Source organism: Sceloporus occidentalis, unplaced genomic scaffold, assembly GCF_023333645.1.
Source record: "Sceloporus occidentalis isolate IW3139 unplaced genomic scaffold, rSceOcc1.0.p SCAF_39, whole genome shotgun sequence".
NCBI lineage: Eukaryota > Metazoa > Chordata > Lepidosauria > Squamata > Phrynosomatidae > Sceloporus > Sceloporus occidentalis.
The window spans coordinates 1,840,921-1,863,202 of NW_028317019.1; the positions used below are offsets into that span (position 1 = coordinate 1,840,921).

Here is a 22,282-nt window from a genome sequence, read left to right on the forward strand (position 1 = left end):
CTGCAAAAGACGTTATCTGGCACATTTTTTGAAGGAGGAAGAACGAGAGTATCTCAGAAAACAGCCTGCTCCCTTGCGGCTGAGGAAGGCCTCTTGTCTTGAAACATCCTCCATCAATTCCCAAAGACAGGGATAATAACACTTATTTAGTTTCATATCATCTATTTTAGCATGTCACCTAGAGCAGATATATTGGAGGGAGTTTGTGTCTTGTAATTGTTCCTTTTATTGTTTTGTTGTATCCCATTCTTAATTATATGTACAGTGCAACCTCACCTTACACGGGGGATCCGTTCCGGATCTCTCTGCGTATGGCGAATTTTGCCTATGCTCAAGCCCCATTGGAAACAATGGGGCTCATGCACAGCGGCACGGCGGCGCACAGGGCGTAATGGGCGTGCACGCCCATTCAATTGAATGGGACGCGCCACCCCTTCTGCCCCGCGCGTGCCCCGCGGCTTGAGCGCGTACGCTCAAGTCCGTGTATGTCAAGACAGCGTATGGCGAGGTTCCACTGTATTATCATTGTACTGAAGCCTTTGTGTAACTGTACTCACAATTGCCCTTGTTTATATTATTTTTTGTAGAAGTCATTCTGTATTACTACATTAGTAGGTTATTCATAGTAATAAACCGAAATTAGTTTTTACATTATCATTGTTTAGATATTATTCTGCATTACATCAGTATGTTATTCAGAGTAGATCAATTAAAGCTGATTTGTGTATTGTAATTGTTCTGTGTATACATAATACATACATACATATTATCAGACATAACTCCAGAGAATGTTAGCCTTTTGGATGCCAGAAGGTTCCTCTCATTCTTCAGAGCAAGAAGCAACACCTCAGCTGCCTTCTAGAAGGTAAAGCAAAAAGGCTTCCAAAACAACTGAAGCCTTGGGCAAGTCACACTCTCTCAGCCTCAGAGGATGGCCATGGGAAACCCACTCTGAAGGAACCTGCCAAGAAAACCCCTTCAGAGACTCCCATAAGGTCACCATAAGACCTGGAAACAACTGGAAGGCAGACCCCAAGAACAACATTGGGAAATAGGGGCAAGCCTTGCCTTGGGAAAGTGCAATGACTGGGCTCCAGTCAATGGAGATCTCCTTCAGGCAGAAAAGAGAGGTTTATGCAAATGCAGAGTGACATCACTGCTACGGAAGGCTCTCTTGACCAATCAGAGAGCAAGATGAAGGTCCTTCTGGAAGCTTCCATGAGAAGGAGATATAAGGCCTGAGAGACCAAGAGACAGTTGGGGGAATTGTGTCGGTTGGAGATCGAGAGAGAGAGTTAAAGAGCGGATCTTGGAAGTTAGTCTCAGAATTGGACACTTAGGTTTATTTATTATTTTAATAGTTTATATGAATTGAATATTATATACTTACAAATATTGTTCCTGCAAGACTCTTAATATCTTGTAGGACTTATATTTCTGTTATATTTTGTTATTTATAATGAATACCTCCTTGGAGTATCTACTACTCAACGCTCCTTTTACACATGTCTTGGCTCAATTGATCCTTGGGAAGATCAGTAAAGAAGGAGAAATAAGGTTCCTTAACTGGTCCCAGTGTAGGTTAAGGGAAACCCTTTTATAATTCACTGGATGATGGCAGCGAGATTTGAGGAAGTTAAGGGTCTGCTGGGCTAAGAGCCATAATGTCTAAATGTCTAATTAACAATTTGTAATCCACTCTGATAGCCTTTTGGCTGAAAAGAGGTTATAAAACTATTATTATTATTATTATTATTATTATTATTATTATTATTATTACAGGGCCGCGGTTTGGCTGCTTGGACCACCGGAGATCATCACAGTGAGTCAGTTGGAAAAGCCCATCTCACTCCAGAAAATAAAGGTACTTGAGGAGTTTGCACTCTGCGTCTTTCTGTAATAATAGCTATAAAACTGATCATAGCATTTGGGACATTCAGTCTTTTAAAAACAAATATTGCAGATTTAAATGCTGCTTTAAAACCTCTTTCCATCTGCCAGCTTTGTGCTGGTTTTGGGGGGAAATGCGAAAGTGTTGGGAGGGAGGGACTTATTGTAGCACCAGAGCCCTCTGACAGAGAAGGATCAATGTCTCACAAAACTACATTTCCCAGAATTCCTTAGCACTGACCCAGGGCAGTTAAAGCAATCTCAGATTGGATTATTGCTGCAGTGTGTTTTGGACTTAGGTGACCCTTGGCAAGTCACACTCTCTCAGCCTCAATGGCATTGGAGACCCCTCTCTGAAGAAACATACCAAGGAAACCCCATGATAAGGTTGCCTTGGGGTCACCATAAGTTAGAAATGACTTGAAGACACACATGAAGAACAGAAATAAGTCTGCAATTATTTCACAAGTTGTACATGGGAATGGGAGCCATTGTGGTGCAGTGGTTTGAGTGTTGGGTTTCAACTCTGGAGGCCAGAGTCTAGTGCCCCACTTCTCCATGAAACCAGCTGGGTCCCTTGGGCAAGAAGCCACACTCTCTCAGCCTCAGGGAAGGCAATGGCAAATCTCCTTTGAACAACTCTTGCCAAGAAAACCCCAGGAGAGGCTCCCCAGAAGTCGGCAATGAATTCGGGCCACTCCACAAAAAACAACAAAGCCTGAAAAAAGAGACAGTGTGGATTAGTGGCTGGGGCATTGGACTGTGACCCTGGAGCCCAGGGTTCGAATGCCCTTTTGGCCATGGAAACCCACTGAGTGACCTTAGGCAGGTCACATTCTCTCAGCCTCAGAGGGAGGCACTTGCAAAACCACTTCTGAACAAATCTTGCCAAGAAAACCCTGCAACAGGCTTTTCTTAGGGTTGCCATAAGTTAGAAACAACTTGGAGGCACACAACGACAACAAGAGCAGTAACACCACGAACACAAGGCAGCTAGGTAGAAAGAAAGAAAGAAAGAAAGAAAGAAAGAAAGAAAGAAGACATGGGAGTTGTAGTCCTCGGTTCAGAGGGATTGGAGGGGCCTTACTGCAGGGCAGGGCCCCCTTCTCTTTCTGGCCATGTGGATGCTGGGAGATCCTGTCCAGGAAATACACTTTAAGTCCCATTGGCAAGAGAAAAGGCTACTACTGCCATTCAGATCCAGTTTGCCCCAAATCCTTTATGAGGCCAGAAACCCCTTTGTTAGGAAGCGAACACTGAATATCTCAGGAAGGCCCTATATCTCCCAAGGCCCTCTCCCTCCAGGTCCTCCTTCCACTCTTCCCCTCAGTCTCTCTCTCTCCCCTGAAGGCCTCAAATGTTAACTGCCAAGTGCTTAGGCGGAAGCAGCCATTTTGTGTTTCAGCTGTCATTTTGTGTTCTAGTGGCAATTTTGTGTTCTGGCAGCCATTTTGTGTTCTGGTGGCCATTTTGTGCTGTGGCAGCCATTTTGTGTTCTGGTGGACATTTTGTGCTGCTTGTGACTGTGGGGAATAATGTTCCGGAACCTTCTCTGAGGTCTCAATTGAACAGAGGCCTCTTTTCCTCTCCTGAGGCTCCAGAGTCAGAAGGAGGCCAGGCTCTTTGGGCCAAAAGGAAGGAAGTGTGTCCCTTTGTGTGCCATTTGTGTCTCTTTTCTGAGAGAGTTTTCTTATTACACAGCTCTGCTCCTTCTGGGGAACATGGGTTTTAAAAGGGATCAGAAATGGGGAGGATAGTCTTAATACAAGCCTTATTATTATTCTTCACAAACATTGGGCCTCTATTCTCCAGTGTTGCTACAAGTGGGATCAGGCTAAAACTGGCCATTCACTGACACAGGTCCTACCATAGAATTGTGGAAGCAATCCCACATGGCCATTCCATGCCTAGTGAGAGTGTTGGGTGTGAGGTATTGAAGAAGCATGCAGCTGTGTTTATGTAGTGAGAAGCAAAATGAAGGCATCTTCCTCTGAGGGTCACTAGGGAGGTCAGGAGGTTTCAACAAATGATGCAACCATTTCACATCTAGCTACGGGGACATAACCATGGCCCTCTCCAATTCCCCATCCCCTGATCCCCCACCACTCCAAGAAGGAATGGAGTATCTCTTGTGTAGGGGAGCTGCAGTGAATCTATGCTAGGTCCAGGGGGCTTTATTTGATGCAGAGGGAGGAAGGGGATGCCCACCTCTGCATCGCCACAAAGGAGGCATATGTCACCTGCATATGTCACCAGCAGGATTCTGTTCTCTGTCATTGAGTGCTGCTGGGTTTCTTGTCACGCCAATCATAACCCTGGTCCCTTCTCTCAGTAACGTCATCTCGGCCTCCTTGTACACGGCTTTGGGGCCTCTCTTGCTGGAAGTGACCAAGTGCAGGGCCACAAGGACCCCCTGTCCACCTGATGGCTGACACAGAGGCCAAGCGGAGGGAGTTGTGCTCGAAGAGAAAGAGGCTGTCGAAGTACAACAGCTCTTTGGTGAGTCACTATCCTAATAGCTTCATCTGTGTCACTGCTGGGCCAATTTTTGAAAGGAAGCAAATAAAATACTGTCGGAGTTTGGCAGAGACAGTCCTGGTTAATCCTCTGTCACCTCATTATTTCAGGGGCTTTTAAAAATGTCATGGTTGCTCTCTCCTCCTCCCACTTCCCCCTTCTCAGCTCACTTCAGTTCCTGAGTGCAATGGAGTCTGCACCCCATCAACTCAAAAGTGGGGAGAGGAGAGGAAACAAGGAGACAGGATATGGCCCTTCCCAGGATGCTGAAGCAAAAGCAAACTGCTGTGCCCTTCCTAGCTTATGTGTTCTTCCTCAGAAACAACTTTGGCCATCTTTACTGCCTTCTGGGTTGCTTGTCCACATGTGTCTTGCTTTTCCCATCTATGAAATGTTTGGGGCTATGGAAGAACATCTCTGGATCTAAATATGGGGTGGGCCCAGTGGCCCTCAAGCCCAGAGTGCTCCCCAGAAGCGTTATTAAAAATGACGTTTGCCCCAGAAATGTGGCAAGAAATGTCTAAATGCACCATAATTCTTTGGTGGTTAAATGTACTGTATGTGTTGGGATAGTCAGTATCCTCATCCATCATCAATATCCCAGGCATGGCCTAAATTATATTATGTATTATATTGAAAAGATTCTAGACAAATTGGATCTCAAAGGCAGTAGCTTTTTTCTTGCTGACAGAATTTAAAGTTTATTTCCTGGACTGAATTCTAAAGTGATCAAATAATATTTGGATGCATCATGTGCTTTCCTCCCCTTTTGCTTAGTCATTCTCTGGATGAAGGCTATTTTCTGTTGCAGGTAACCTTTGCGGATGTGGCTGTATATTTCACTGAGGACGAATGGAAACTGTTGACGAAGAAGCAGAGACTTATGTACAAGGATGTGATGATGGAGAATTACGAGAATGTGGCCTCTGTGGGTAAGGAAGCTGAATTCATTGCCTTTCCTATGAAGACTGAGGTCCCTTTCATACTACATTATCATGGCACTATGATTCCACTTTAGAATCATAGAATCATAGAGTTGGAATAGACCACAAGGACCATCTGGTTCAAGCCATTGCCATGCAGGAAACACATTGAAAGAATACCCAGTAGATGGCAACCCAGCCTTTGTTTAAAGTCCTTCAAAGACCTTTAAAACCCTTCAAAGAAGGAAAATAGTAATAACCAGAATGAGACGCTAATATGCTCTGAGGGAGTATATTCCACTGTTGAATAGCTCTTACTGTCAGGAAGTTCTTCCTAATGTTTAGGCTGAACCTCTTTTCCTGTGCCTTGCTTCCATTGTTCTGTCCTTTTTGAATTGTGGTGTCTAGAACTGGACACAGTATTCCAGGTGGGCTCTGACCAAAGCAGAATAGAGTGGCACTATTACTTCCCTTGTTCTAGACACTATACTTTTATTGATGCAGCCAAAAACTGCATTGGCCTTTTTAGCTGCCGCATCACACTGTTGACTCATGTTCAACTTGTGGTCTACTTGGACTCCTAGATCCCTTTCACATGTAGTTTCATTCAGCCAGGAGTCACGCATCCTATATCTGTGCATTTATTTTTCCGGCCTGAGTACAGTACCTTACATTTCCCTATGTTGAAATTCATTTTTTTAGCTTTGGCCCAGCTTTGTCTATTCAGGCCATACTGAAGTTTGATCCATTCCTCAGAGGTATTAGCTACTCCTCCTAATTTGGTGTCATCTGCAAATTTGATAAGTATACCCTCAATTCTGTCATCCAGGTCATTGATAAAAAATTTGAATAGCACTGGGCCCAGGACAGAACCCTGTGGGACCCCACTGATCACTTCTCTCCAGGATGAAAAGGAACCATCATTGGGTTCAGCCAGTCAACCAGTTACAAATCCATGTAACCGAGTGTTCAAAAAGGTTTAAATCACTTTAGAATGTTTCTGGCGGGGGGGTGGGGGGGGGGATGGTCTGAAACCAAATTGAATGCAATGGGTCCTTGGTGCAAATATCTCAGACAAATATCATTAGCACATAGAATCTCGAGTCCTTCTTGGCTCTGAATTTCGATTGTGTTCAAAATCCAATGTACACTACAATCTGAGGGTGACACTTTGAGATGCAGCTCAGCAATAACATAGCAGAGTACGGAAGTAAATAGCCAGATATATAGCTATTGGCAATGCACTGACCACTTTTCACACTTAAAAATAAGTCACAAACACAGTTGATTTCATCTAAATCCTTTGAGGTTCTCTATCTTGACTTGCAAAATAATACAAATATTTGCAAGCTCTCCTCTCTGAATTCCATCATCTTCAACATCCCTTGTACACACACCTCCAATCCAATCCACACCAATCCGCATGAGAGCTGCATACTGTATTGTTTGTGAGTCATCTCCTGGTGCCAAACAGCATGAAGGGACCTCTGCATTCAGCTTCCATCATGCCTTGGGCTGTGACTTAGGACTTGATGGCAGTCTCACAGGATATGATGCCACCTGTCAATCAAAGTATTTTTGCACATGTTTAATGGAATATTTTTTCAAAAGTCCTTTGTCTGAATATCTCCTTCTAGTGATTCCCTTAAGGTAGACCCCCTCCAATCTCTTCTTTGTTAACTCTTATAAGTAAATATACAATTGTTCCATGGATTTAGGGCCATAAACAGCAGGGTCATGCTTCAGTTACTCACAGAAACTTTCTTAATTTTATCTCTAATAAGGAGGGATGAATGAGGGCTAAACCATGGGGTAATACCCTCCTCTCTTAACTCTGATTTTCAGTCTCATCTGTGCTTGTCTTTCTTTACAGAAGAACACTTGAGTCATGAGAGAGTCCACAGAGGAAAGAAGTCACATAAATGCCAGCATTGTGGGAAACATTTTGCTTACAAGTCAATCCTTGTCATACATCAGAGAGTCCACACAGGAGAGAAGCCATACAAATGCCAGGATTGTGGCAAATGTTTTTCTCGGAAGTCAATCCTCGTGACACATCAGAGAGTCCACACAGGAGAGAAGCCATACAAATGCCAGCATTGTGGGAAATGTTTTTGTTTGAAGTCACACCTAATGACACATCAAAGAGTCCACACTGGAGAGAAGCCATACAGATGCCAGCATTGTGGGAAATGTTTTTGTTTGAAGTCACACCTAGTGACACATCAAAGAGTCCACACTGGAGAGAAGCCATACAGATGCCAGCATTGTGGGAAATGTTTTTGTTTGAAGTCACACCTAGTGACACATCAAAGAGTCCACACAGGAGAGAAGCCATACAAATGCCAGCATTGTGGGAAATGTTTTTCTCAGAAGTCAGACCTAGTGACACATCAGAGAGTCCACACAGGAGAGAAGCCATACAAATGCCAACATTGTGGGAAATGTTTTTCTACGAAGTCAGGCCAAGTGACCCATCAGAGAGTCCACACAGGAGAGAAGCCATACAAATGCCAACATTGTGGGAAATGTTTTTCTACGAAGTCAGGCCAAGTGACCCATCAGAGAGTCCACACAGGAGAGAAGCCATACAAATGCCAGCATTGTGGGAAATGTTTTGCCTACAAGTCAGTCCTTGTCATGCAGCAGAGAGTTCACACAGGAGAGAAGCCATACAAATGCCAGCATTGTGGGAAATGTTTTGCTCAGAAGTCAGACCTAGTAAAACATCAGAGAGTCCACACAGGAGAGAAGCCACAGAAAACCCAGTAGTGAACTAATGTTATTTTTGTCATTAAGGAATACAAAAAATATATGTTCAATCCAGTTGTGCTAAGAATAGTCCCTTGTGATTTTGCTTGTAAGGTTTGTCTATCTATATGTCTATGTTTTAAGGTTGTATTTTGTAAAGTTTGGGTTTTTATTGGTAATAGTATATGTAGATAATTACTTTGGCTTGTAAATTGTGGGTTGTGGTATAGTTTAGGTAGCTGGGGGGGGGCTGGGATTTGTTATATATGCGTTATGGGAATGATAGCTTTTGGAATTTGTGGCATGTTGGCTGAAGAAAGTTGGAGGTCGGTATTCAAAGAAAGGGCTAGTTTGTGGGAATTGCGAAGGGGCCTTGTTACCTGTGGGGCATAGACTGTGGGAACTGGAGGTGGGGGCTAGGTTTGAAAGAGGGTGATATTTTAGGTTTGGGGGTTTTAATATATTGTTTGATTGGAGTGGACAGTTCTGGCTTAAACACTGAATTTCTATGTCTTCTCAATAAAGTTCTTTGCTATTTCAACACACTGGACTCTTTGATGCACAGAAGTTCTGAATTTGCCCAAAATTGAACCTTTCTTCTCTCCTCAGTCCTCAGCTCCATTCCCAGCCATAACAACAGCAGAGGCAAATACACACACAGAGACACATACATACACACACACACACACACACACACACACAGGATACACAGAGAGAGCTTTATTTCCAAATCAGAGCCTTCCTTTCCTGACTTTCCCTCCTGAGTCCAGCTCTGCACCTTGGGCTCCATTGCTGTCTCCTCAAAGGAAGAAAGGAGGGAAGGAAAGGGAGGCTGCTGAATCCCTGGCGCATACCTTCCTTTCCTGCAAAGACCGCCAGTAGAATAAGCAGCAGCATCTAGGCCCTAGCAATCCCTGCGCATGCTGAGGAGGGGCCTTTGGGGGCATCTATGTATGCAGTCTCAGCCCCTGAAGCCATGGCTTTCCTCACAGTCTGTTCTGAGGGAGGGAGAGAAGTGGGGAGAGCCCTCATTCATTCAGAGGAATGGCTGGAGGGTCTTCTGGGGGCCCTTGAGGGGTTATAAGAAGGAAGGAAGTCCCTCTTCTCCCCCAAAGAAAGGCAAGGGGCTTGTCAGACCTCCTCTCTCTCTTTCCTTCCCTACCCCTCCTCGGGGGATTCCTTGGGGCCCAGGTGTTTGGGGGGTTATTATGATAAAAGGGGGCAGGGGGGACCCTTGGAGAGAGGCATGACCATGGAGGGGAGGGGGATCCAAAAGGTCTTTGAGGAGCTCCCTCCCTCCTGGAAAGCGGGGCAGAGGAGAGACCCTCCCTTCTGATGCCTCATTTGGAGAAGGGATTTGTGCCAAATAGAAAGCTTCATACAGGATAGGGTTCAATAGCATTGGAAGCAACATTTGGGGGGGGGGGGGGAGAGAAGTTTTCTCTGGAGTCCTGGGGGAGGGGGCTCTGTCTGGGGGGGAGAGAAGAACCAAAATCTAAGCCAAAGCCAAGAGAAGGGAGACAGGGACCTCAAAGCTCTGGCAATCCCCTGGCAACCCAGGAACTAGGCTTAGACGCCCACAGGATCCGAATTGGGCACCCCCCTCACATACTTACCTTTTCCCTCACAACAACCCTGCAGAGGGACCCACAGCCCCAGAAGCACCCCCCTTGGTTCTGGGAGCATTCTGAAAGGGCCTTGGATACCCCTGAAGGGATGTTGTTGTTGTTGTTGTTGTTGTTGTTGTTGTTATTATTATTATTATTATTATTTCTTTATATTCCACCTTTTCTCAAAGGAATAAAAGTGGATTACAGTAATAAAATAACATACAATTTCAGAAATACAATTAAAATTCCAAACCCCTAACCCTCCTCCCAATTATAAATGGGTCATTTTCTGAAGGCAAGAGGGGAGGGCAGGAACGATACATCAGTAACAATTTCCATAACAGTAACGATGGCAAGGGTAAGGGTCAGGGGGAGGCATTTGTATGTACAGCGCTGTGTAAATTTACAGCGCTTTATAAATAAAGGTTAATAATAATAATAATAATAATAATAATAATAATAATAATAGATCTAATCTAGTCTGGAAAGGCCTGCCAAAGAGATCCATCTTAATAGCCTTCCTAAAGGCTTCCAAGGTGGAAATATGATGGAGCTCATTTGGAGGTCGTTCCAGAGTCTGGGAGCGGCTGAAGAGAAGGACCGCTGGGTCACCGCTGGAAGTCTGGTCTTCTTGAGTTGTAGCAGGTTCTTCCCAGAGGACCTGAGTCTGCGGGTGGATTGTATGGGAGGAGGCTCTCCCTCAAGTAGACAGGACCCAAGACATGGAGAGCTTTACGGGTTAAAACCAATACCTTGTATCTTGTCAGGAAACTAAAGGGCAGGCAGTGGAGGGATTTAAGAATCGTTGTAATGTGGGCAGTTCTAGAAGTGCCCATAACCAACTTGGCTGCCATATTCTGTACCAATTGAAGTCTCTGAACTTGGCACAACGGTAGCCCCATGTAGAGTGCGTTACAGAAGTCTAGCCGAGAGGTGACCAGCGCATGTACTTCTGTTTCAAAGTCTCCCTGCTCCAGGAAGTGGCGCAGTTGGCATATCAGCCGAAGCATATTATTTTAACCCACCATAAATCTCATCTATCTTAACTCTAATTTAAACCTAAACCTATAACCCTTATGGCATGAATCCCTAAATAAATAAATGAATAAATGCATGAATAAAGGGATTAATGACATATTGTGACTTCAGGCTGGTGCTCCTTGCCTCCAGCAATGAGAAGGGACCATTGTGAATTTAGGCTAATGCTGCTTACCTGTAGGTTTGAGATGTGACCATTGCAACCTGAGGCTGATGCTTCTAGCCTGAAACATTGAGACTGGCCCATTGCGATCTCAGGCTGATTCTCGTTGCCTGAGAGATTGAGACTGGCCCATTGTGACTTCAGTCTGATGCTCCTTGGATGAAGGATTGAGACGGTACTATTGTGATGTCAGGATGGTGCTCTTTACCTGAAGGACTGAGACTGGCCCTTTGCAACCTCAGGCTGATGCTCCTTGTCTGAAAGTTTGAGACCGGAGAACTGTCACTTCAGACTGTTGCTATATACCTGAAGGATTGGGACTGGCCCATTGCGTGTCAGTGTATAAGTGTCATAAACATTAAAAATATTAGGGTTTGATTATGAGAGTTAAACTAGGAGTTACAGTTGTAGTTCATAGTAAGTAGTGTAGAGTGATGGGTTATAGAAAGCATGTAGTGGGAAATGTTAGAAAGACAGATGATTAAGGAGGGCGTTTGGAAAGACGGATGGGGTTGCAGCTGGAGACTGGTTATCAAGGAGGAGTGAAGCTGGCTTGGGAACACCGTTCTTCAAGGTGAGGCTGTCTGGGAGAAGGGAAGGGAAGTATAGACAACCTTGGTATCTATGCAACCTTTGCTTGTGTTGCTTTAGCTTGAGAATTGGGGTCTGGCTTAGGGAGGGGTTGAGCTAGTTCCTTTGGACTTCAGACTTTGCAAAAAGGTGTTAATGGATGTTTCTGCCTGGATTCATCAATAAAGCTTCTTTAGTTTCAAATGGGTTTTATTTTTTGAGCACAGGACTGACTCCAGATCTCACATTGCAACTTCAGGCTGATGCTCTTTGCCTGAGAGATAGAGACTGTCCATTGTGACCTCAGTCTGATGCTCCTTGCCTGAAGCATTGAGATGGGATTATTGTGATCTCACCCTGAGGTTCCTTGCCTGAAAGACTTAGATTAGACTATTATGACTTCAGGCTGGTGCTCTTTACCCCAAGCATTGAGACTGTCCAAATTGTGATCTCAGGATGATGCTCCTTGCATGAAGGATTGAGACAGGACTATTGTGACTTCGCAAAGATGCTTCTTTCCTGAAGCATTGAGACTGGCCCACTGTGACTTCAGTCTGATGCTGCTTGCCTGAAAAATGGAGACGGGACTATTGTGACTTAAGGTTGGTGCCTCTTACCTGCAGGAATGAGATGGGACTATTGTCATTTGAGACTGGTGCTTCATACCTGCAGGATTGATACTGACCCATTATGACCTCAAGCTGATGCTCATTGCCTGAGAGATTGAGACTGGCGCAGTGTAACTTAAGTCTGATGCTCCTTGCCTGAAAAATAGAGACTGTCATATTGTGACCTCAGGCTGATGCTCCTTTACTGATGGATTGAGACCAAACTATTGTTAGTTCAGGAAGATGTTCTTTCCTGAAGGATTGAGACTGTCCCATTGTGATCTCAGGCTAATGCTCCTTGCCTGAAGCATTGAGACTGTGCATTCAAGCTGATGCTCCTGGGTTGAAGGATTTAGACTATCCCATTGTGACTTCAGGCTGATGCTTCTTTCCCGAAAGACTGGGGATGGCTCATTGTGACCTCAGGCTGATTCTTGTTGCCTGAGAGATTGTGACTTCAGGCTGCTCCTTCCTTACCTGAACACATGATACTGGACCATTGCAATCTCAGACTGATGCTCCTTTTCTGAAGGACTGACACTAACTCATTGTGACTTTGGGCTGATGTTCCTTCCCTGAAGGATTAAGATGGGCTTATTGACTTCAGGCAGGTGTTCCTTACCTGAAGGATTGAGCCTGGCCCGTAGCGACCATGCAAGCTACAGGAACAGAGATTCCACCTCAACATTAGGAATAACTTCATGACGGTAAGGGCTGTTCGACAGTGGAACACACTCCCTCGGAGTGTAGTGGATTCTTCTTCCTTGGAGGTCTTTAAACAGAGGCTGGATGGCCATCTGTCGGGGATGCTTTGATTTGGATTTCCTGCATGGCAGGGGGTTGGACTGGATGGCCCTTGCGGTGTCTTCCAGCTCTATGATTCTATGATTCTATGACCTCAGGGTTATGATCCTTGTCTGAAGCATTGAGGCTGTCCCATTGTGATCTCAGCCTGAGGCACCTTTCCTGAAAGATTGTGACAGGACTATTATGAGTTCAGACTGATGCTCCTTGCCTGAAGGATTGAGACTGGCCCATTGAGATCCTTACCTGAAGCATTGAGATTGTCCCATTGTGATCTCAAAGCCATCCAGTCCAACCTCCTTCTGCCATGAAGAAAATCTCAATCAAAGCATATCTGACAGATGGCCGTCCAGACTCTGTTTAAAGGCCTCCAAAGAAGGAGACTCCATCATTCTCTATTGAGGGAGTGTGTTCCACTGTCAAACAGCCCTTTCTATCAGGAAGCTCCTCCTAATGCTGAGCTGGAATCTCTTTTCCTGGAGCTTGCATCCATTGTTCTGGGTTCTCTTCTCTGGAGCAGCAGAAAACAAGCTAGTTGCCTTCTCAGTATGACATCCCTTCAAATATTTAAACAGGGCTTTCATATCACCTCTTAACCTTCTTTTCTCCAGGCTAAACAGCCCCAGCTCCCTCAGTCTCTCCATTGTGATGACTCTCCTCTGGACATACTTCAAACTTGTGAATGTTGATCCTGTCCTCTGGGGTATTAGCTACTCCACCTAGTTTGGTGCCATCTGCAAATTTGATAAACAGATAAAGCAGGGCTGAACAAGTTGTGTCCCACCAAAGGATCAAAAGCGAACGACTCGACAGAACGGAAATACAGAGTAATCATATTAATTCCCCAATAACCAACCAAGAGGTAGAAAGAGTAATACAAGATTTAAAAGGAATTAAATCTCCTGGCCCAGATGGATTCATATCTATATTTTATAAAACCTTTAAAAATGAACTGAGTGAGCATATGACTAAAAATTACAATGAAATGTTGGATAATAAAATAATGCCAGAAACATGGAAACTATGTGAAATTATATCAATACTTAAACCCAATAAAGATCCAGCCAATTCTGAATCTTATCATCCGATCACATTAAGCAATCAAGATTATAAAATCCCGACTTCCGGTGTTATGGAGGGTGTGAGAAACCTTCTCTCAATGTCGTGCTGAGGGAAGGGTTGCGGATCCCAGGACCTAAGTAAGCTTACAAACTCGCAAACATACTAAGAGAGCTCCCCAGTTAGGGGGGAAGAAGAGGGGCTCATCGGGAACCTCCACAGCTTCAGGGCGACCAGAAAATAAGCGGCAAAAGAGCAGCTGGTAAGGAGACGCCAGAAGCAAAAGAAGGCTTGAGCCAGCCAGAGCCAGGATCAAGCAGCTGCGCCGCGGCACAAGCACCCCCCAACACTGCCTTTGTTGTTTATTGCTTGCAATTAACAGCTACAGCAATCGTCTTTGATCTTACTAAAGACTCTACCCTTTACTATTAAATCCTCTACGACAACATAAAACTCTCTAATTGAAGCGCTGAGCGGGGAAAAGGGAAGGGAGAAGGGAGAAGGGAAAACAGCAACTCTGCTTTACCTGGTTTCGCTGCAGCGGCTTCTCTCCCTTCCCCCACACTCACAAGCTTCTGTCTCTGTAAGTTTAAGAAGCTACAAACGATTTGAAATTTTCCCCACTCTCTCTGGGTTGAGATAACCTGAACTAACTGCTGTGTTGATCCTACTTTGCATCGGTTGCTGGATGGTTTGGAGGACTCTTGCTGGAAAGGACGGAGCAAGAAGGGAGGTGGATGAACCACCATCTTGCATCTACAGGAGGAATACAAGCAGCTGAGCTGTGTCTTTTGCAATCCTTAGCAGAGAGGCATCAGAGCGACTTCAAAGGGAGGAATACAAAAACATTTGAACTCTACAGAATCTAGATTATTGTGGCAACTGAGTATTAAACTAAGATTACAAAGGATTACAAAGATTCAACTGGATGGCTTTGAAAAGGTGGGGGAAAAAAAAAACTTTGACTAACTGAATCTGCTACATGTGCTTGGAAATTCCTACCAGCGGGATAGAAACATTGTTTGTGGTGCAAGAAGCCAGAAGAAAGGAAGAAAGCAGCTCTGATTAATATAACATCAATGTTGTGGATACAGATTAGTATTTTTATTGTTTATTTTTTTCCTTTTTTTTCTTCCCCCGCCTGAGACAAACTGCTGCCTGAGGAAATCAAGGAAATAGACGGGAGAGAAAAGGGGAGAGGGAGAAAGATTGTTTTGTTTGAGCTTACTGTTGGTTCAATGCTTCTCCAGTCTAAAAATTATAGGATTCTTTTTTTTCATATATATATATAGATATACTCTTTTCAATGCATTGTCTCTGCTAAAGGGCCAAAAAGTATAAACAGGAGCTTAATATATATTTTCGACAGATAACTCAACCTCTCTTTTGGCCAAGTTTGTAAGAAAAGCACCCTTAGCTAATTCAGTTGAGAAGACACACTACTGCTCCTACCTTACAATTGCTCATAGCATATGGTGGCTGTAAGTTGGCAGCCTCAGGGGATAGATAGAGTGGTTTCTTTTGTTTTTGGAAGAAAAATTATCAACTTGCATACTTTTTGACTAATTGAATTTATGTATTTCTCATTCTTTTCAATCCCTTGAGGAGTTTAAAGGTTGGAAATAGCAAAACAGATTATTTTCCTCATCACTCCCCTTTTTTTTTATTGACTACATCTATACTGATATAATTAAATTGTTTTGGAGAAAGATAGCATTCACAATTGTTATAGAGGAGATAATTCACTTCACTTTATTCTTTTTGTGACTCTTTTTCCTTTTCCTTCTCAAATTATTGTAGAACTAATTTTCCCTTTATTCTTTTATAGGAAGGAGTATAGAGGTAGATTTGGTTAAGAGAGTTAACAAAGACAAAAATAAACTTACAGAAACAATAGGTTTATAAAATACAACAGGGTCTAGAATATATTGAACAACTAACTTATAGGAGTTGACCCTATTTCCTGATTGTTTTCTTTGCTTCTCCTTATTTAAAGTAAATCTGCATAAGTGGGAAGCTCAATAACAGTCAGATTTGAGTTACAATATTATCTCTACAAGGAAACTGCTTAAAGCAACTAGGAATTAAGGAACCTGATTGAAGAGACATCCACAGCAGTAATTAGAAAAAGGGAGAAAGAAAGAAAAAATTGTTCATTGATAAAAGTTAAATAACATTAAAACAGATATAAAAACTAAAATAGAGTGAGGGAATATAGACATAAAGGTACTATAAAATAGTATAAACGGAGAACTAGATCTTTGCAGGAACCAAAAATGACCACAACTCGAAGGGAAAAGGAGAGACAAATGCAAGCAGCGGCGATGTCCAGCCAAAGAAGACTTTCAAGCTCAGACTCAAATTTAAATTTCTTGGAAGAAATGAAAAGGCTACATGCGGAGTTAAAAAACGAGATTTGGGATTCAAAAGAGGAAACGAGACGAGAAATCAGGGAATCAAGGGAAGAGACAAAGAAAGAACTGAAATATGAGGCAAACAGGATAAGACAGGATTTGGACAAGCTCAACAAAAATATTGAAAAAATAACAGGAAATATAGAGAAGTTAGACATAAAAATGAGAAAAATGGAAGAAAAAATAGAGGATTTAAATAAATATCAACAAGAAGACCAAGATGCTATTTTGAAGTTAGAAATCAAGCAAAGAGAAAAATGTATCAAACTGAGGGGTCTCCCGGAACAAATACACGAAAACTTATATGAATTCCTAACACCATATTTAGCTAAATATCTGGACATGCCTGTACAACAAATGCATGGGGGAATCGATAGGATGTATAGAATAAGCTCAAGTGCTGCGAGAACGAAGAAACTTCCAAGAGATGTGGTCCTATATTGGGTACGTAAACAAACGAAAGATGCCTTCCTTCAAAAAAACTTTAAGATGAGATTTGTGATTCGCGGAACAGAGATCCAAGTGTTCAAAGATATCCCCGCAGAGGTTCTCAGAAGACGGAAGGACTACCAATTCCTTACAGAACAATTGAAGAGATACAAAATACCATTTAGATGGGAAGAACTGGAGGGACTCTCCCTAACATGGAATCAGAAAAGATACAAATTAAATTCGTTGGAGAAAGCAGAAAATTTCTGGAAGGAATTCAAAAAAGAAATGATGAAACGATCTACGACTGGAGAGAAGAAAGATAGAGACGCGAGAGAAGAAAAAGAAGACTTAATATCATCAGATCTTACAACGGGAAAAGAGGAAAGTGAAGCAAGACAGGAAGAAGAGGAAAAAGAGAAAGGAAACACATCAGAAGGAGAAAGTAGGGAAGAACTGTGAAAGAAGACTAAGGAAAATAAAGGGTAAGGTGGTTTTTTTTGTTTTTTGTTTTGTTTTTTCTTTTAGAAGCAAACTAGATAAAGTAAATGAAACTAATAACCTGGAACGTAAAAGGATTAAATTCACCCAAAAAGAGGGGAAAAGTAACGCACAATTTGGAAAAACTAAAATGTGACGTAATATGTCTACAGGAAACCCATATCAAATTTACAGAGAAAAGATTATTACGAACTAGAAAGTTAGGGAAAGATTATATTTCGGCAGCTAAAAATAGGAAAAAAGGAGTAGTGATCTATATTAAAAATTATATTTATTCAAAGGAAGTAATAAACGACCCAGCGGGACATTATGTAGGTGTAGAAATTAAATTAAATGATGAGAAATGTTTAATCCTTGGAGTCTATGGTCCCCAAGATAAAAAAGGATTGTTCTACCACAAAATACATAATGAAATAGAGAAACTACAATATGATAAAGTAATATTAATGGGAGATTTTAATGGAGTAGTAAATTCTTCCATGGACAAGAAATCTGAAAAAGAAATAAAAAGTAATCAAGGTACACTCCCACATTCCTTCTTCGATTTGATAGAAAGCTATGACTTGAAAGATGTGTGGAGAATAGGAGAAAATAAGGAACACGGATTCACATTCTACTCAAATAGACACCAATCCCTCTCCCGTATAGATATGATATGGATGCCAGTCTCATTATGTAGCCTTATCAAAACAGTAGAAACCCAACCGAGAACGATCTCTGACCACAACTCAGTGTTAGCAACCCTTTCACCAAAAATTTCAACACGCAATTGGAGAATGAAAGATTTTGTAATACAGAATAGGGAAGTTATAGAAAAAACAAAGGAAGTGCTAATTAACTACTTCAAAGAAAATATTACTCAAGATATGAAAATCAAAACTGTTTGGGACGCGGGAAAAGCAGTAGCGAGGGGCTTTTTAATAAATCAAGAAGCTTATCTGAATAAAAAAGAAAAAGAAAAAGAACAGAGAATATCAAACTTATTAGCTATTAAAGAAAAGGAACTTGAATTGCATTTAGGGGATTCGAAAATACTAGAGGAAATAAATTTATTAAAGAAACAGAAAATAAGCAGAGACACAATTGAAATCAGTAAAAAACTAAAAACTCTAAAACAAAGAAGCTTTGATTAAGCTAGCAAAATAGGCAAGGGATTAGCAGAAATGCTAAGAAAGAAGCAAAATAAGAAAATAATAACTGAATTAAAAGTAGAAGGTAAAATAGTATCTAAACAAGAGGATATAAAAAATGCTTTTCTTCAATTCTTTTCAGAACTGTATAAAGAACAGGAAATAGATATTAATAAAATCCAAATCTACTTAGATGATGAAAAAGATGAATTTATAAAATTAAGTAAAAATCAATTAGAAGATTTAAACAAACCAATTAGTAATATGGAAGTTAGGACTGCAATCGATAACTTAAAAAATGGCAAAGCACCAGGGCCTGATGGATTTACTCCCCTTTTTTACAAAACATTCAAAGAAGAATTAAGTGGACCCCTGCAAAAATTGTTAAATTCTATCATAAAAGAAGGTGTACCTGAAACATAGAAGGAGGCAGATATAACACTAATTCCGAAAGAAGGGAAAGATGCAAATTTAGTTAAAAATTATAGACCGATCTCACTTCTTAATATAGATTATAAAATTTTTTCGGCTATTTTGGCAACCAGATTAAAAAAATTTCTAAAAGACTGTATTGATAAAGATCAAAAAGGATTCCTACCCCAAAGACAATTAAGGGACAACACAAGATTGGTTTTGAACGTAATTGAATTCTATGAAAAACATAATGAAAGAGAATTAGGCCTCCTTCTATTAGACCTGGAAAAAGCATTTGATACAGTAAATTGGAAAACAATCTTCGAAATTTTAGAAAAAATGAAATTGGGTGCAAATTTCATAGGATGGATTAAACAAATTTATAGTGAGCAAAAAGCCAAAATTATAATAAATGGGGAAAAAACAAACTTTATTAAAATTAACAGAGGAACTAGACAGGGCTGCCCGCTTTCCCCCCTATTATTTATTATCATGATCGAGAGACTGATTAAAAGTATCAAAAATAACAATGCCATACAAGGCATAAGAATAAAGAGATGCACGCCTACAAAATCAGAGCCTTTGCTGACGACTTAGTTGTTTTCTTAAATGATCCCTGTAACAGTGCAAAAGACTTATTGGATACATTAGAAAAGTTTGAAGAAATATCAGGATGTAAATTGAATAAAGAAAAATCTACGATGTTAACAAAAAATATGTCATTAAATAAAGAAAAAATACTGCAGAAAATGTTAGAAATAAAAGTGGAAAGGAAAGCGAAATATTTAGGAATAACAATTTCGAGTAATTTGGGTGAACTATTTGATAACAACTACAAAAAAGTATGGAAAGAAATCAAAGCAAAATTGGAAAAATGGAAAAAATGTAATCTGTCCCTATTAGGGAAAGTGGCAGCTATAAAAATGGTGGTTCTCCCCAAACTTCTATTTCTATTCCAGACTCTCCCAATTATAATCAAAGATAATTTTTTTAAATTATGGCAAAGGGATTTGAGTAATTTTATATGGCAAAAGAAAAGACCAAGAATTAGATTAAAAATTATGCAAGATTTGACGGAAAGAGGAGGATTGGGGTTACCAAATTTAAAACTATATTTTGAAGCATGCTGTCTAATGTGGCTAAAAGAATGGATACTATTAAAAGAGGAAGAGTTGTTGGAAATAGAAGGAGAGAACCTACCCTTTGGCTGGCACGCTTATCTGGGATATGATAAGATCAAAGCAAATAAAGACTTTAATTTACACTGTATAAGAAGAACACTTTTCAAAACCTGGAATAAATACAAATATAGAATTATGACAAAATTCCCCTCATGGTTTTCCCCACAAGAAGCAATTCAAAGACGCGAAACAAGGCAAACTACAAAGTGGTTAACGTACGCTAAAATAATGAAGAAAGATGAAATGGGAAGGTTGGGACTTAAAACTCAAGAAGAACTAGCCAAAGAAGGAATCAATCTAGACTGGTTTAGCTATTGGCAAATTAGAGAAAGAGTTAAATTAGATTCCAAAACATTAGGTTTTGAGGAGAAAAAAAGTGAATTCGGAAAGATAATAGAAAAAGAAAACCCAAGATGGATAAAAGAATTTTACACACTATTATTAAATTGGCAACAAGAAGATGAAATAGTAAAAGGAAATATGATTCAATGGGCGAAAAATTTCGGGTATCCCTTAAATATGGACAGATGGGAAAAGGTTTGGAAAAAGAGATTAAAATATTCGGCATCCCAAAGCTTAAAAGAAAGTTATTATAAAACATTTTTTCGATGGTATCTGACCCCTGAAAGAATATCCAAAATTTACAAATCAACAAGTAACCTATGTTGGAAGTGTCAAAAAGAACCTGGAACCCTATATCATTGTTTGTGGACATGTAAATTGGTTAAAGAATACTGGAAAAAAGTGCACGAGCCGATTAATTCAATTTTTCAAACTAATATAAAATGTTTACCAGAAACTTTTTTACTAAATATGTGGGAGGAGGAAGTGGATAGGAAATATGGAAAGATCTTATATTATTTAATTTCGACGGCAAGATTGGCTTTGACACAAAAGTGGAAAGGGAAAACAATTCCAAGTAGGAGAGATTGGCTAAGTAGGCTATACGAGGCAATCGAGATGGACAAAATGACATTAATACTTAGAGATCATGTAGTGGACGAAGTAGAAGACAAATGGAATATAATTTTGAAATACCTAGAGAAGGAATGGGGAAAAATAGCAACAGTGGGTTTTAAAATACAATAATAATAAGTTAGAAGATAGAAACACGCACGTGTGAAAGATTGATCTAATGACAAAGTTAAGAGAGTAAAGTAAATACTCTAATGTAGGATTTGAAGAATTGCAAAGAAAAAGGAAATATTAAATTAGAATGGGATACGTAGAGGATCAAAAATAGGGAGTAACAAAATCTAAATAATCCGAGGTTCAAAGATAAGGAGAAAAAGAGAGAGATATATATATTACTGCTGTGGATTGATCTCAAATAAAGAAATGAATATAAAGAAATAAAAGGGACACTCAAAGTAGAAAAGACAAAGATATCTAGTAAGATTAGAGAGAGAAGTCAGGGAAGAATGAAGTGAATGAAGGTAGAGGATGGAGGAAGAGTGTTCAAGAGAGTGTAAAGTAAGTGATGGAAGGTGAGAGTACGTGGTAGAAGTGAAGAGTGAAGGTTTGTAAGCGTGAAGATGAAGGCGTAGTAATCGCAGGGAATGGGGAACTGGAAAAGAAAAGCAAGTAGTAATAAGGGGGAAGAGGTTTTAGAAGGAATTTGAAGGAAAGAGAAGGAAACAATGGAGGATCAAAGATAGTTAAGATGAGAAGGAAAGAAGCAGGAGATGGTTAAGAAGTAAAGCAAGGAATAGGAGAAGGGAAAGATGTAGAAGGGAAATATAGGAGTGGGGAAAGAAAGTGATCATAGAGCAATATTCCCTATATAAAAACTTATTATTTTAATGATGGGTTATCTCTCAATATATCATTATTACTATTTTCTCTTTTTGAATCCCCATTGTAAGTATGTTAATGCATCGAGTATGTAAGTGTGTTATTGTGTATGTTTGGTGTTTGTATATTTGATTGTCTGTTTTAAGTTTCAATAAAATTAAAAAAAAAAAAGGGGTGTCACTTCCGGACGCCCCTAACCCTAGTATGGACTGAGTCCGTACAAAATGGCGGCACCCCTTCCACATGGGGGCCACCATGACGACGTCATGACCGTGCCGCCTCTATACGGGGTGGCGCGGACGTGATGTTGTCGCTCCACACCAGGGCGCTTAGTGCGCCCTTTCCACGGAGCAGGAAGGAGCTCCGTTTCGGAGCTCCTTCCTGGTTTGCGTCGCTGGGCGAAGCCTTTAGATTGCTGCGCCCAGCGACGCAAGGGAGAAAGGGGCCAAGTGGCCCCTTTCTCCTCTTCCCCGCCGCCGCGGGGTG

General features: G+C 41.1%; 1 protein-coding gene across 2 annotated transcripts in view; it reads left to right on the forward strand.

Moving 5' to 3' along the window:
* Positions 1-5,268: 5,268 nt before the first annotated feature.
* The window catches only part of LOC149290393 (uncharacterized), a 155,544-nt gene continuing 138,530 nt past the window's right edge, over positions 5,269-22,282 (forward strand). Inside the window, exons 1-2 of one of the 2 annotated variants that reach the window (XM_089489271.1) lie at positions 5,275-5,339; positions 7,204-8,526. In XM_089489271.1, the coding sequence (XP_089345397.1) occupies positions 5,291-5,339; positions 7,204-8,102 (948 nt within the window). In that variant the 5' untranslated portion in view covers positions 5,275-5,290 and the 3' untranslated portion in view covers positions 8,103-8,526. Of the gene's footprint in view, positions 5,340-7,203; positions 8,527-22,282 lie in introns of those variants that run through there. The other variant, XR_016277236.1, reaches the window with a different exon arrangement.